The following is a 16,810-nucleotide window of genomic DNA, read 5'->3' on the forward strand; positions in this document are numbered from 1 at the left end:
AACAGGCAGGTCATCAGCCTCTCTCTTACTGGGTATGAGACTTACTGATGCTCAAAAAGCCAGGAAAAACCATGTCCTTCTGACTGTCTCCTTGTATCAGCAGACTAGAACGGGTCACCAATTCCCCTTTTCTCTAATGACATAAGTATGTACAAACCTCACGTGGGTATAACCATGTCATTTTTATTTTTGGTCAGTCCTTGTTATTAACCATGTAACTGCAGACAAACAGGTTTCTCTTTCTCTTCTCCAGCATGAATCTTATTTTCTCTAAGTGTGCCACAAAGTTTAGAAATGTATTAGTATCTTTTCTGGCCAGTTCTGCCTCCAAAATGCAGAGTGGGGTAAGCACAGCAGCAATTTCTTCCTGCGGACCTCTATCCAGGAGAGTCAATGATTTCTAGAGTGTTGTTTCTAACATACATTGTGTAAGTTGCAATTAGAAGATTCATGAAAGCACATCAGTGCTTTTCAGAAACTTTAGTATTACTGGTATGCTCAAAGGGCACACCGGACCCTGCAGGTGTTTTGCTATCCCAGATTTTAATTTTAATAATTTCTTATTTTCAAGACTACTTTACACAAACTACATTATAAAGTCATCAGCACAGAGTCTGTAATCTACATAATCCCTGGCACTCATGTGGATTTGCAGAATGCTGCTGGTAGACAGGAAAAAGGTTTATAATGAAAAATATAAGAGTTGTAATTTCCACTGACATTTTTCTCAACCAGTTGTTCGTATCTGTATTTCTGTAGAATTGATCACATTTTAGAAAAAAAACCCTGTTAAACATGTTAAATGAGGCTAAATACTCTGGTAATGATGATTAAATACCTCTAACAAGTGCAAACAGTGTTTTCAATGAAGATCTAAATATAATCATGCTGTACATCTTAGCTCCATTTCAACTTCTCTTCCTGTCCTGGAATATAATTAGGATGGAGCCTTGGGGACACACTCATCACTAACCAACATCTTGATGACCTTGCTGGAGCCAAAGCATATGTCAAGTCACAACCAAGTCTGAGGAACTGACTCCAAGAATAGATTCAAATTTCCACTGTTAGGTGCAGTAGTAACGTGAATTAGGCTACCAAGCAAATATAACACATCTTAAAGACAAAGTAGCCCTTAAAAGCAATTTTCAAAAAATAATCAAGACTCAGGAGACGATGATAATTGAAACCTCTCTGCATGCTGTGTTAGAGCCTCTGAAAAACATGGTTAGTGACTAATCTACATTTCCTGATTTATAGCCCCTAAAACCCAGCTATTCTGAAGGGTCAGTGTGTTTATGCACTGGAAGACTCAGGAAATTCTGCTTCAGCCTCCTGTTCTGGCAGTGGTGTCTGTGCTAAAGCTCCAGCTCTCCAGGCCTTGGGTACGTAGCTGCCACTGCAGACAGGGACGGCCGCGTTCTGCACTGGGACACGCGGATGTGTACTCATGCCCACCTCCTCACCTGAAAAGCAGTTCCACTCCACCTGGAAGCTGCACTGCCTCAAACCACATCTCTGTACTGTTTCTCCCTTGTGTCAGGGCTTGCCAGAAACAAAGTCAGTTGTGGGTGGAGCTTTCCAGAGGGAAATCCAACCGATAACCAGCCGTACGAATGTGCAGCTGTGTACAAGCACAGGGCCGGTGCCCAGGGCTTGCTCTGTAGGTAAAAAGGAGAATTGGCAGCTCCAGAAGTCAGGCTGACAAACATCCAGCACTCAGAAGACACAAGGCAGCCTAGCACTGCCTAGGCAGCCCAACCATATGCTTCATGGGCAAGGAAAGCAATGAAGAGTCTGCAAATTAGCTCAGCACGGAGGTGCTCCAGATGTGTGTAACAAACGTATACAATTCAATATAGCACATTGTAAAGTGCTGATAAAAATCATCAGCCTAAGTTTAGTCCTGCACTAAACTGCTTTCCTCTGGGTACAGATCTCTCATAGACTTTTTCCTGCAAATGCAAGCTGCTTCAAGAGTGCCGTTTCCTTTGAAGTTGTGATTAGCATTTATTTCCCCATGCTAGAGTTAAATTTAGCAGTAGATCTACTTACTTTTTGAAACCAGGAACTTACTAAAATCTTCTTTCTTTATAGAACAAACCAGGAATTAATAAAGTGCTCTTAGAAAGTGGCAATATTCTATTCAAATTCTACAATTACAATAACTGCAATTCTAATACTATATGCTATTAAAATTTAAGATATTTGACATCGTACGGAGTTAATAATATGGAACTAAATCAATTCCTCTGAGTGGGACTTTGAATATGATTTCTAACTGAGATTAAATAGTCTTTAAGAAACTGGATAAAAAAATATTTACATGTATTTTGGGCTAAGCTGCTTTTTCATAAATAATAATCAAATGAATAGAACATGTCCATTTATTTCAGATCTATAAAATACAAATCTAGAAATATCATTTTACAGACAATATTCACCATTTAGTTTACATTTCAGTATGGTCTTAAGCCTTGCACAGGATAATAATGAAGCAGAACAACAAAACAGTCTACATTTTAACTTTATAGATTTCCTTACTAGAGTCTACCATATACATCAAAAATAGTTGTGCACAGTAACCAATTAAACATCTACATTTCAAAAATAGATTGGCTACATCTCATAACTGAGACACCAATTACAGTACATTTATTAAAAATCCTTCAAGAATGCACTCAGTAGTAACAGTAGTTAAAATCATAACTATTCTTAGAAATGATCAAAGCAAATGATAACAGAATTAAAAAAATTCAGTTAATCATTTATATGTAATGTAAAGGCCATGTAACACTACAATAAAGAAAGAAATTACATGGGCACAAGTGCAAAAAAGCAATATTGTAAGCCATCTCCTTTCTTTGGTAAAAATCAATTAGCAGGAAGTATACCATAATTCAAATTGAAGACTAATTCAGGCTATACTTTTTTCCTTTCCTACCATAGGCAGACTTGATGATTTGCAGGCATCCTACAGTAGAAAAGTTAAAATTCTACTTAACGCTGCCCATTTTCTCCTCTTTTAAGTTTAAATATTGGAATTAAAGATAAGGATTTTTTTCTTTCATAAATAGCTTTTCAGTAGTATAGTCTCTTAAGGAATTTAAAAATAAATAACAAAATATACACAATTTCAAAGATTACATTTAATTCCTTCTAGGTATATCCTGAAAATATATCGCCAAAGAATAAATAACTTTGGGTTTCTCAAATATTTGGTCAAATGTCAATTACTCTTATATAAGGAGTTTTCTCTGAGGGATAAGGAATTACCACTGCTTTTCCTACAAAGCTTTTACTATACAGGTGAAATTTTAATAACTTCACAGTAAGAATAGAATCTGTAATATAATATGGATGTTCACCATTAAAAAGTACAATAAAAAAATCTTTCAAAATTAAACCTTCAGAATTTCATGTTCAAACCTGAGGAACTTCCAGGTAACTATGAAGTTGTCCTGGCAGGAAGGACAATCAAGCTGAGTTGTCTGTGTCAGGAGGCTACAGTAACAGTAAGGCAATTTCCTCCAGTGGTAGAACCAAAGCTCTTTTCTCTTGACAACATATTAAAAGTCCAGAAAGGACAAATGTTGAGGAAGGGACAAGAGAAGGATGTTGGTTAAGAACACTTGAGTGTAAGTCATCCTGAGACAGGCATGGGCTGCCTACAGGGATTTTACTATAACCATAGATTATAAATAAATTCTTCTGGTTTTGAAGGACTTGACTGTCATGAACAATTAAGGTAATGTCACAGGGGATTTGTAGGTTACCATCTTAATCAAGCTCCACATATTTATCTGAAATTATTACTAAAGAAAACATGAAAAATGCAGGCCACATCAGCAAAGCAACTGGTTAATAGAATTCATCCAGCAACCTGAAGTGTCATTAAAAATTAAAAAAAAAAATTAACTGCAGGAAGATCTTCTGGAGGGGCAGAGCAAAGTCCTTGCCTTTTTAGATGATCCATTTAAGCTGCCAGCAAAGTAAAGGCTATTTTGATTGCTCATTTATTCAGAATTCATAAATAACATGTAGATTCACTAACCTCTTATTCACACCCACAGCTAATTTACATAAAATATTAAGCAGAATGCTTTTCTACTCCTTGTTTGATTCCAAGCACAAGATGTAAAAACCAGTTAAATTGCACAGTCCAACCCTTATCTCTGCAAACCTCTATCTGATCAAGGAAATGCTTTTTGGCATCTTCTTCACTTTTCCCTACTGTCAGTGCATCCCTGATATATTCAATATCTTCTTTGCTGGTTAATTGGGGCATTCCAGTCATTAGCATCATGGAGAACAGGATGATCAGCAGGTTTGTGTGGTGTCGAAGAGCTAAGTAAGCCTTCACACATATGTCCTACGAGAGAGAAGAGTTTTTTGTTAATTAATGAGAAGAGCCGAGAGGGATGGGGGCAGGAATTTCACAGGACTCCCATTAACCAATGCTGTTCAGTCACTCATGTCAGAGGGAGGAGACCCAACAGAGTCACTCACCTGAGCAGAGACACGACCTGCTCACCTCTGCATCTGATGTGCAGTGTGACTTCATTTATCACCCCACGCTGGGGCAACGAGTGCTGTTTTGGTGTACAAAGCAACAGCTCTTCCTAACCATACATTAATCACTAAAAATCTCAGCTTCACCAAGATCTCAAATTAATTTCCTTGCCATATAATCTCCTCTGGCTGTTAAAAGAGACAGCAATAAGTCATTGTCTTCCTTTCCAATTGAGATGTTCCCATTTAAAGACCATGGCTGGAAAGTGATACTGGATAAAGCAGGGGACTGCCCTTCATTTTGTGTAGATGTCTATTAACTTCGCAGTGGTGACGCTTATCTAACGAGGAAGATTTTTCAGGCCTGGTGTTCTAAGAAATATTTCCAGCTGACAGCTCTAGTCTTCAGGCACTCTGCCTTGCTGTAGAACTTCTATCTTTATGTACTGTCAAACTGGATTCCACAGACTTTTTTTATAGCATTTTCATTTCCATGTATAAATAATCTATGCTTAACAACATAATCTTTACAAGAATGAAATATCTACAGCTTGGAAAAACATGCAATGCTTTTTTAAAATAATATTTAATGATAAGTGACTAACATATAAGCTGAAATTATTTCTTTTATTAAATTTATTACTCATTTACTATTAGAAATAAGAACAATGCAAAAAAGACATCAATCATCAATCAAGTAGAAACTAGGCCTGCAATGCAGTAATGTAAAAACATGAAAAATATCTCCATGAAGGTTGTTATTAATAAAACCAAAGCTGAAGCAATGCTAATTTTTACCCAATTAAATATTCAATTTAACCTTTCCACAACTGTATATTAATTTATCGAAGAATTCTTAGGAAATCTAAATATTTTAATGTAAACTTCCATCAAATCCCATCAGCCCTCTAGAATGCTTTTTTTTTTTATTTAACAAGCTGTGTGGGTTTTTTCGTCCTCTGAAACAGGAAGATGTGCACAAATAATCTTAACATCTATCACTGTTCACATGAGCAACACCAGGACACCCAACCAGACAGGTCAGGAAGATATTAAGGAAGGAAGATGATGTATTGAAGAACTGTCTGTACGATTTCTTTTCTTTCCTATTGCCTGGAAACTTAAATTTTTCACTCTGTTTCCAAAAGAATTCTGTCCTGAAATAAGATCATATTTATGAACTCCAATGCTAGTTTAGTTCTAGCAAAGCAGAAGATAAATTGCAATGGTCAAAGTACAATTTACAACAGAAAACACCATCATCTTATCACAGGGAATAGTTTCTCTCCATGACACCAGGGGAAAAATAAAAAAAAGAAAAAGAAATTTTACTTATGCATTATCAACTTCAAACAGGGAAATCTTGTCACAAGAGTTAGTCTGTGTTTTGTTCCCTTTGAAAGAGATGAAAGCTCTTTACAGTTACACCAAAGAAGGTTTTACACTTCTGTATGGATGATGCATCTCACTGCTCTGGGTGTCTGAGACAGAAAAACAATTATGCAGTCAAGAAGAACCTGGCATCACTGCATCTCAAAGGCAGTCCTTCTAGGAATTCAAAAGATTTGAAAAATCTGCATCTGCCTGTTATACTTATTTATTCAGACAAGAACTTAATGTAGTTTTGAATTAGGATCTTCCAAGAAAACGAGTTTTTACACTTCTAGGAGAGGCAGAGAGAACCAAAAATAACACAGTCTGTACGTGTCAAGGATATGTGCATGTTTACCCTGGGATTAAGAAGAAAGCTGCTAACTAATCTAAAGCCATAGGCAAGATGAGAGGAGCTGAGGAGAAATCAAAATCCCATTGTCCAATAAACGATAAAGAATAATTATTCTGAGAGCTTGAAACTGTCCTAAATACTACTATCCTAAAATTCAGGCATTTTTGTAATATAAAGTGCCCAAATTCTGTTACATCTCTTCCCTGTACAGTATATTCCAAGTAAGTATTTTTCAATGATGAATTGTCTACCCTTCAGTTTTCTATCACCTTTGTTTGACAATCAAATAGAAGAGTTTGTACTGAAAATACAGATCTCTGTATTACCAAGTCAGCAGAGTAATGAAAAAAATTCAGTAAATTAGATATATAGAATAAAAATGCATTATATAATGCAAAAAATTTAATACAAAAACTATCATAGATAATTTTAGGCAAATTATTAATAGGTAGGTGGACAAAGCACAAAAAAGACTACGAAGATCTCAGATGAGGCTTTCTCAACGGTTTCTAAAAGTAAGAAGTGAAAAAGTTATGTGTTCATTGGAGTAAGAGAGTTGGTGGGTTTCAGTCAAAGGTTGGAAAGGAATTGCCACCACATATGACAAAGCAAGAGAAATCTGGGCAGTACTAAGGCAGATGAAAAATTCATAGACAAAAGAGAAAAATACTTACCTTCTCGGATTAAGTTATGCTTAAATATATGTTTGCAATGAGGACAAAACCCCATCAAATAGTGCTTCCTACTAAGCATTTCTGTGATGTCATTAATAACCTCTGGCCTCTAATTTTCATTAAATCATCACAAACAAAAACGGAAACAAGATTTAGACTAAGAACTTTCTATTGAAAGGAGCTTCATTGCTAGTTCCAGAAAGGTTGCCAGGCCATTGACAGCCTCAGAAGTTCACTAATAACAAACTATACTCTTCTGCAGTGAATTCCAGACAAAATTAATTGTCATTTTAACCTCCTCTGGCGTCTGTAGTATGAGCTATGGCTACATCTGTATGGACTGTGTCTAATCAGTAACAGAGAAATAAAATTTTTAAAAAGTAGATATTTTAAGTTATTAAAAACACCGAAGCCTTTAAAAAACAAAGGATTCTTCTGAAGTACAACCTCTTTTAATGTAGTTCAAGTACAAAATAATGAGAGATGCTCTTAAAAATTAATGAAGGATAAATGCTGAGAGTTTTCCATTAATACATGAATGAGTCAGCAGGCATGCTGAATGAATGTCTCAGTATTAGGAAATATAATGAAACAAGTTAGTTGAAAAGTGAAACTATAATTTTGTTTATTTTTTTACTCTGGCCATGTAATTAACACATACCTTTTTTATAGCAAAATATGTGATGCAGATCTTGCTCTATGTTACTGTTTTGCTTGTATGAAAGTATTTTAACTTCCTTTTTACTGGTCTTTGAGATGGAAAAGCCTTTTATTGTACTACCACAGTGGTTTATAAACAGTAGCTATTGCAGCATAACTATACATGAACTTATGTTTTTTGGTGAGTTTATTGTTGCCGGTGCCTAAATCATCTCACTCAAAATGCCCAGGTCACATATCATGGTCACAGTTCACAAAGGCAAGGCACATTAATCACCTTTTATCTGGTTAATGACACTAACGGAAATGACAGTGGCGCTATCACAGCATTCCTAAAATGTCTGCATTAGTGGGATGAAATTAGAAATTAATTTTAGAATTAGTACCAGAGTAACAAAATGTGTATTAGTCAAATCCAAGACGGGGTGATGGAGGCAAGACATATTGAAGAGAAGCTGAGACCAAAATCACCCCCAATTGCTTTTGGCATTTGGGCTGCTGAAGTAAAGGTCAGATATTCCCTAAAGAGCCAGATGATCCACATATACGAACACAACTTTAATTCACTGAAGACATCAACAGGTCTTTCAACTCTGTTTGAAAGTCCACTTTCACACTTGAACTATTTTCTGCTTCCAGAAAAGAGGTCTTTGAAATAACACACCCGAGAGTGGTGTTTCAGCCCCTCACTTGCACATGGCTACATCTGCAGCAACAGCATCATTCCTGTAGGCAGCACAACTCACAGGCTTCTCTGAGAGCACGGGCTCAGCATCCCCTTCCCATCCTTAAATCTTTTGAGCTACAAGCCCCCTTCAAAACACTTGCACTGTGATAAAGCTAGTCCTTGCAAAGTGAAGACTCAAATATTGCACTTGGTTCTTCAGTTATTTTCAGAAGTGTGGGCAGTGACTTCAATGAAAAGATAGTTGGGTCTTCTTGTGGGTCCTTTCCCCCTACACACACACCCTCTCCCTCCCTTGTGACTGTCTCTGGTGGACAATGTGATTTGTCCTAAGATAAGAAAACCAGGTGGGAATTGTCCTAAGATAAGAATACCAGGTGGGAATTGCAGGAGGAACTGTCTGGATGCTCACATAATGAATGCATTCCAGAGATGGGGGAGCAGCGATGACTGTGATCAACTTTGGTACACATCCTCTGATTTTGGTATACATTGTCCTGCAAAAGGGTATAAAAACTGGGCCAACTGGGCAAACTGGTCTCCTGAGGCTGCAGGCAGCTTCCACCCCTGGCAGGGACACCTGCAGGGTATGTCCAGCTGTTAAATGGGGAACACTCACTTTTGTATGAGTGAATAAAAGTGCTGAGATCCGGTCACTTACGGAGATACAACTGCTGAAGTAGTTGCGAGGACCCACCTGGTGTTCTTATCTTAGGACAGTTCACATTGTTCATCATACACAATTGCAAGGGAGAGGAGGTGTGTGTGTGTAGGACCCAGATCTGCTATATAGTCATGTATATGTTCAAAGGGACATAGTCACCATCCAACAGTGAGAATCTTAATTAGGTACTCAGGATAGAAAACCAGACTCCTGACTGGGACTGGTTCACCCACAGCAAATCCAGAACATGAAAGTTAGGCTTTTGCTTTGACTCACACTCTGCAGGAGACTTTTCTTTTGATATCGTAAGGAACCTGCTTTCTAAATCAGGCACTTATTTGAAGCCTCTAAAGATGACCACAGGAATAACACCGCAGACATACATTTACTTCAAACTAGCCATGCTCTCAACCACTTCATTAAACACGCTGAACAGCATTTTGCTTTGCTCCCTCTTTGTCCAGGTCCTACAGTTGCTTGAATAATCACAACTGTTTTGGAAGTGCTCAATTTCAAATAGAAGTTGCAACTGAATAGATTTTTTAACACCATTCTTTCAGAGTTAAAATCTATCCATCCATTTCACAAAACCAGCATCTGACATAGCTTAGGGTCACTACAGATTTTTATTCAGATGCAGCAGTCTGACCACTAAAACTCGAGAGCAGAATCAGTAGGGAATCACTAGTAAAGCCAGCTGAGGAATGCCTCACACCTGCTTGCACTATACAGAGGCTCTGCTTAGTGCCATGAGTTTCCTCTAATTTCACAAGCACTGAAGCCCTCTGCAAAGTATTTTCAATCGAGATAAGAAACAATGAAAGCACTGCTTATCTGGTCTGCTGCTAACAAGCTTTTCAATGTGGCTTTGTGGATGTTTGAATTCTATTTCCCATAATCCTACAAATAATTTTTGCTCTTAGTTGGGCTTAAAATATCTCAGAATTGTATTATGATTCATTACATTTTACTAACATAATGCCAAGGAGCCTAGATCTTTGAAAACCAAGGCACTAATGTTCATTTCAGATGATAAAAAAAACATTGCTTAATTGATTTGCAGCTAGATACTCATTCTTTTACCTGAAATTTATGGAAATGGAGACTTGTCTTCTTTCCGGAAGTCCCCATGACATACAGGAAATCTGGAGTCAGCACAAAAGGAACTCTCTCCTTATTAATTCCAAGGAAGCTTTTATAATTCCCAAGAATATGGCCAAAATCAATATGGAAAAGGTTACCTTCATAAAGAGAAGAAGAAGTCAGAGTCACACTCAAATACAATAAAATGCCAAGAACACTTACTTGTATTTACAGTAGTTCCAAACCCTCTTTTTTTTGGTATATATGATCACTCTTTAGTTCAGCAGAAAAGACAATTTTCTCTCTTTTTTTTTTCTTGAAATAGATAATTCTGTCCTTTTGGCAAAATTACTTTTTATTTATCTTTGGTAATTGTTAAAAACCCAGCAGAGCTGTTGTATTTTCTAAACATACACTCACAGCTTTTAAAAAATCAACCAAGGAAAGCCTGTGCCTCAGATCCATAACAATCAGGGTATCACTACATGGAAAAGGCTTGAGGGTTGTGTTTCAAATACCCATGGGATTCTGGTACTACCCATCTCCTTGGCATATGTCATTGACTACAACATGCTTCTTCCTCACAGACCTGCATTAGCAATTTCTAAACCACTCTGTATGTGCAGAGTAACTCTGTATTGTCACCCTTCTGATAGCTTTGAGAGAGCAGTAGGGTATCAGTTCCCACAAAAGCAATGAAAAACTTCCCTTTTAAGGATCTCTACACCTACAGGACTGGAATTTGCTGCTACTCTTCAGATTACTTCATTACTTTCCCTGGCAGCCAGGTTAAGGATAAAAGAATATGGTTACTTAAAAACACAGATTTGTAACAGTGACACATGTATAAAAAAAGATAAAACATCAAATTATGTAAGATGATACTCAGGAGTGATCTGTAGGTGGAACATCCTTATTTTAAACCAGCTTCCAAGTTCCCCCAACCTACCAAATCTGACTCCCTGCAGACCTCGCAGACTGACATCCTTCTGGCTTCTCAGGCTTAAGATAGCCCCCATAAAAGACTCAAAGGCAAACCTGCTCCTGACCACAGCAGAATAACACTTCTCTGCTTCCCTGTCTACTGACCTATGCCTCATGTTCTGCCTATAGGAACTAACACTGCATTATATTATATATAATGTTGAAATTAAAGCATTCCTTTGTTGTCTTTTCCTCAAGGACTTCTGCTGAACTTTTTTACTGTAGTCTTCAATTAGCTAATTTCTGCCTTCAGGGTACTTCTCTCTAGCCTTCAACTGGTAAAATTTTAGCTATAATATGATGAATATTACATATCCAGCCTTCTAACTAAGCCCTATTTTCCTTATTTTCCTAAAGACTAATTATGAAGTAAGAGGATCATGAAACTAAAAGTGAATTCCTTAGACCAAAAAAAACTTCTTCATATGTACTGCTTGTTCTGGTGTCCTTCCCGGGACTTCCATAGGTAAGTAAAATTAGTATGAAACAATGTGCAGCTACAGAAACAATTCCCAAAGTTTATAGTACAAAAAAATTGTGGGTTTCTTCAGAAGGATTGCAACTTTCCCCAGACTTTAGCAGCAAAACCAATACACTCCATGTACAATTATTTCCTAGGATTTTTTTACAATACATAAAGCAATTATGTTCCTCAGAAGTGAAAACACCTGAATTCTGACATACAGTTCCACTGAATTCTGTCAGAACCACATCCACACATCATCAGCTGTCTGCTTTATGTTTTTCTGGTGTTTGGATCTTAGATGTAGACACAAAAAACAATTGTTTTACATTCCTCATGACTTAGTTTGTATCAAACTGCTCCTTGAAAAATAATGGCATTATTAATGATAATATCTAGAGCCTGTATAAAGGCCAACAGGGGTGACAATACATTTCAATGTCACAGGAAGACCTGAACATGTAAGCAACACTGACAGAACTGGATTGTGTCTCTTCATTCATTGTTAAATGCCTTATTTATTAAAATGAAAAATAAATCTAGTTAAGTATAGACAGTCTATACTTCTATGAAATTCTCACAAAATAACCCACCTGTTTCTGTAATCATGATGTTGTCATTGTGCCTGTCACCTATTCCAAGTACAAAGGTTGCCACACAGTATCCAGCACAAGAGTAAACAAATCTTTCCACAGCTGCCTGAAACTAAAAATAAATCTTAGAGTTGACAAATGCTTCAATGCTAGACACTAAATGCAATAATTCTCAGTTATGTACCTTTCTGTTGACATGTATCTATCAGCAGTTAGACAAACTGTCTTATAAAACACACTGCTGCACAGTAGAGATCACGATCACAGCCCCGCACTGAGCTGTGGGAGCAGGCTCTATCCCTCAGCACAGAGAAAAGCAGCATACAGTTGCTCACACATTCTGAGGAAGAAAAGCTGGCAGAAAGCTCTAGCTGGTCAGTGGACCCGCCCAAGCAAAGGACTTGTGAATACCCAAAACTGTCTCTAAATCCTCTAAAACTACACTGACTTTCAGTGTTCTTAGATGTCCTTTCAATCTTCTCCTCATGTATCACTTCTAACTTCCACTGACAAAGAAGTAATTTCAAAAGCATCTTGTCCCTCAGGAGTCTGGCTGCCAGCTGGATGCTAAGGCTCTTTCACAGACACCTGCAGCTGAGTGCAGGGAAAACAAATGGAGTTTTCAAACTCCTGTAAGTAACAAACACAAACATATGGGCTCTATGCTCCTAAATCAGTAGGGTACATCTGAAAATCCTACTTAAAAATTCAAAGAACTCACCTTCTCTTCAATCATGCATCTCTCCTTGAGCCACTGATTTAGTATTTCATCCTTAAATGCACCAGTGTTCCCAACTGTGCTCTGTTGAATTTTGGCAATTGTTGTAGCATCTTTCACAATTTCGATCATTCCTAGAGAAAGTAAGGAAGAAGTTAGAAGAAGTTATTGAATTTATATCAGAGCATATTAAAAATATGCAAAATTAAATTTTAAACTAGGTTTTAAAATTGACTACAGAACTTCATAGGTTGTGAGCAGACATTCATTTTACAAGCAAGGTTCTTGTTCATTTCCAGCTGAAACAAATAGCCTGGCATTCTAAAATCCTCCTCTTTTATAATGGAAAGTATTACATGATGAGTGGGGACCCTCTGCATAAGGTGTTTCCCCAGGAGAGAAATTACTCCTGTCCTGAGCCCCATTCACATTCTCTGCAGCTTCTCTCCAACTTCACAAATATGAGGAGCTGAAGAAAAGCTTCAGTGTTGCAGCAGTCTAGGGATGCAAGTGTTGCCAGGGCTGTGGCAGAGGAACAGAGCTGGCCATCCTGCAGTAAATCCAACTTAAGCTTCAGTGTTCATATACACAGAAAAGTTCAGAAATACCAGTACACAGTGAGGAATGGTAATGAGATTGCTGGTGGAAAGCTCTGGCTGTCAGGGCTCACAGGTCTGTCCCAAAAGTGAACAGACCCTCGCCAAGGCAAACTGGCACATCACAGCAACGTGGTGCAGAAACAAGGCCTCATACTGTCCATGACAACACAGCATGTGATGTAGGGGAAACTAGAGGGAAATGCACGAACAGAGGCTGCAACACAACTCTACAATGTAGCCAAGACTAGCAAATGCAGTCTGCCCTTGGACTGGGCATACGTGCATGGGGGGGGAAGTCAGATTTTAGCTGAGGTTATTAGGTAATCGGAAATATTTTATTTTCCTACTCTGGTTCAAGTTCAACAGTGTCTTCTCGCTTCAGGTCCAGCTCAGAGATGAGCAAGCAAAGAAAAATATCCCTTTCTCCTCAAAGCAATTCAAAGCAGTTTCTGACTTCGTTTCAGTTTGACTCTGAAACAGATCAATTTATTTCTATTCACAGACCTTTTTCCTTTTTGCAATTACTGCATTATGTGCAAATTTTTCAGTCACAGAATAACAATGCAGTAATCTCTTCCTGCCTTCCACACATGACTGAATTCATGGCTGAATACTCCCTGAATATCTCTTCTGTCCTGACAGTGGCCTGGATTTGTTTGTAATAAAACTATTGTGGAAATATGACCTCTGAAACCCACTGTCAAGACCACCAAACTAAAAAGCTCTGCATTTTGGTCCGTGCTTGCCAAGTTGTTGTTTTCCTCCCGGGAGTGAGCTCCAGATCACATTCCAGCTGTTGAAAAGGTTTTCCCTGCCTGTGCTCAGAAATCTCCCTCTACCGGCCAACAGCTCCTTGATTCCGGGGCCGCAGAGCTGGCGCAGGAGGCATCTTCTCTAACTAGGACAGAGGTTCTCAGCTGGGAGGAAGTGCAGCAGTAAATGCACTATGTGATGTGTTTCTGGGGATCTGTGGTACTAAAGCAGATGATTTTTTAAGAGCCAGCTTGAACTGCCCTGAAATTCGGCAAGAATGCAGCACAGTAAGTAGTGATAATTGTCTCGCAGAGCTAGGAACATACAGACGTGTCAGATCTTTTACTAGTGATACATAGAGAGAAAATTCCTCCTATAGAGCAGAAGTCTACTTGGCAGCAGCAGTGGAGAGGACACGTTTCCAAAATTACAAACTGCACTGAATGCAGATGTCTTTAACAGACTGAGAAAGCCCTACAAGGGAGGGGATGCCAGCCCCAGGTGTAAGACACCTGTTTCACCCTGTGTTCAGTGTAGCATGGGATACTGTCCTTGTGCCAATACACAGAAACTGCCCAAGTTCCATGGAAATATTAGGAGGGAGGGAAGAAGAAGCTTGTAAGAAGACTGCGTGTGAATATTGTGAAAGAACATTTGCATACCACTACTCTTTGGTTTTGTTCCAAACAAGCATAAGCTCTACATCAAAGTGTCCAATATTGGGTATTAGTAATTTAGGCTGCAGGTATTCCCAGCAAGCCAAGCAGGAGTGTTTACATGATTAACCATGCCCCTACTGTGGTGCTAAAAGGAGGCTAAATTCTTACATCTCTTCCATGCATATAGGAAAATAAGAAATTATTTCCTTAAAGAGACAAAGGAATGGGGAATCAATTAAGAATTCATGAAAGAATAATTAAGTCTGTAGCTTGAATATAAGAATGCTGGGAACAGTAGCAGAACTTTTCTTTCTTCCTCTATTTTTTCAATAAATTACACTGGCTTAAGATGATTTTAAACAAAATCATACAAAATCCTAAAAATTTCTCTAAAATATTAGGTTTATTTTACCACATCTAGAAGAGGAAAAAAACCCCAATCTTCCTTATATTTAATTAGTATTCTGATTTACAATGTTCCATTTCCTTTATTATTAAAATTCTATCGATATGTATTATTCAATTTTAAAACATTTATATTAGGAGAAAGGAAACCCTCTTATGTCACACTACCAGGTATTTTATCAGTGAGTTTGGGTTTCCTGTGTTACTGAGATATGCTGAAATTTTATTTGCCAATGGATTTTAGAGAGCAAGTGCATTACACATGTATATTAAAAAGAGTTCATTTTACTGGGATTTCTTACTTGATTTCTCTCACTATGAATTCTGAAAAATAGATCATCACGTTGTTGCTTCTATGTAGTATAGGGTATGAAGCTTTAGGTCAGGAAAAAATGTAGATGTTTTGCTCTTTTCTCTTTTTCATTCTTATCAACACATTAAAACACATCTTGAATAAGTCACTCACTTTCACCACTGTTTCCTATTAAATATTGTTATTAAAGAGAAACTTGCAGCACCACCCAAGCAGTTGGACTTGCACAGGAATCACAGTTAAGCTGGTGTAGCAGCTCAAGGACATTCATCAGAAAGGCAGAAATCACTGCCAAGACGCAAACAAAGGCTGCTCACAGACAATGCAATAAAGTTCTATTTATCTTAGGACTACAGTACATATTAGAGTAGTTCTCCCATACACAACTTTGGTAAATATGATATTTTGAATTTCTAATTACAGTGTGATCACATACCTATTTTGTTCCCTGTAGAAATACAACCATACGGTAACAAACAGAGGTCCAAGGATTCTGCTTCCCAAATGGATTCCATAATTCGAAGAATCTAGTAAAAAAAAAAAAAATGCTAAATTATTTCAGATTATTTGAATGTTACGTATTACTCATACAAATAACACTACCCAGATTTCTGAGTTGGGGCTAAATTTACATGGCTATTGGACAGATTAAGAGACAAATACAGAAAGTGGGCAGCCATTCAAGATTATCAGTTACAGAACCAGGGTTTGTACTTCCTCATCTGTCCTGTGACTGGGCAATCTCTACCCCTTTATAAAGTATTAATAAATATATTGTATAACTTCTACATATGCTGTGAGGTTGAATACATTAGTAAGGACGTCCATTTTTCCCCATAAATATCCCCAAAAGTACTAACAAACCAGTTTTCATAACAATCACTGAAATATTACTACAGTAATGCTACCTACCAATTTCTTTTTCATTTAACTTCACCCATTGCATAAATAAATGATAAAAATGCTTCATCAGAAAAACAGGCCATCTTTCACGAAATAAGATTCCATCTCTAGAACACCCAGATGTGATGTATGGCATATGGCAGGAAAAAACAGGGTTACAGTATGGACTGGGTCTAGCTGGGATGAAGCTCATTTTCTTCAGAGCAGCTTGTGTGGTGCTGAGTTTTAGGCTGGTGACCAAAGCAATGCTGGGAACACACTGATGTCCCAGCTATTGCTGAAGGGTGTTTGCTGAGCGTCAGTGCTGCCTGTTCTTCACTCTGCCTCACTGTCACTAGATCAGGGAGGGCACAAGAGGTTGGGAGGGGACACAGCCAGGTAGATGACTCAAACCAACCAAAGTAATACTCCATGCT

At 37.8% G+C, this 16,810-nt stretch overlaps 1 protein-coding gene across 3 annotated transcripts in view; it reads right to left on the reverse strand.

Moving 5' to 3' along the window:
• Nucleotides 1–2,369: 2,369 nt before the first annotated feature.
• PIK3CG (phosphatidylinositol-4,5-bisphosphate 3-kinase catalytic subunit gamma) overlaps nucleotides 2,370–16,810 on the reverse strand; it is a 33,115-nt gene continuing 18,674 nt past the window's right edge. For all 3 annotated transcript variants that reach the window (XM_039379433.1, XM_027731922.2, XM_027731919.2), the window contains 5 exons: nucleotides 15,928–16,018; nucleotides 12,766–12,896; nucleotides 12,045–12,156; nucleotides 10,005–10,162; nucleotides 2,370–4,372 (listed from right to left, as the gene is read on the reverse strand). In XM_039379433.1, the coding sequence (XP_039235367.1) occupies nucleotides 4,091–4,372; nucleotides 10,005–10,162; nucleotides 12,045–12,156; nucleotides 12,766–12,896; nucleotides 15,928–16,018 (774 nt within the window). In that variant the 3' untranslated portion in view covers nucleotides 2,370–4,090. The remainder of the gene's footprint in view (nucleotides 4,373–10,004; nucleotides 10,163–12,044; nucleotides 12,157–12,765; nucleotides 12,897–15,927; nucleotides 16,019–16,810) is intronic.

This window comes from Pipra filicauda, unplaced genomic scaffold (genome assembly GCF_003945595.2).
Source record: "Pipra filicauda isolate LSUMZ 115617 unplaced genomic scaffold, ASM394559v2 scaffold167_size3244652_pilon, whole genome shotgun sequence".
In the NCBI taxonomy this organism is placed as follows: Eukaryota; Metazoa; Chordata; class Aves; order Passeriformes; family Pipridae; genus Pipra; species Pipra filicauda.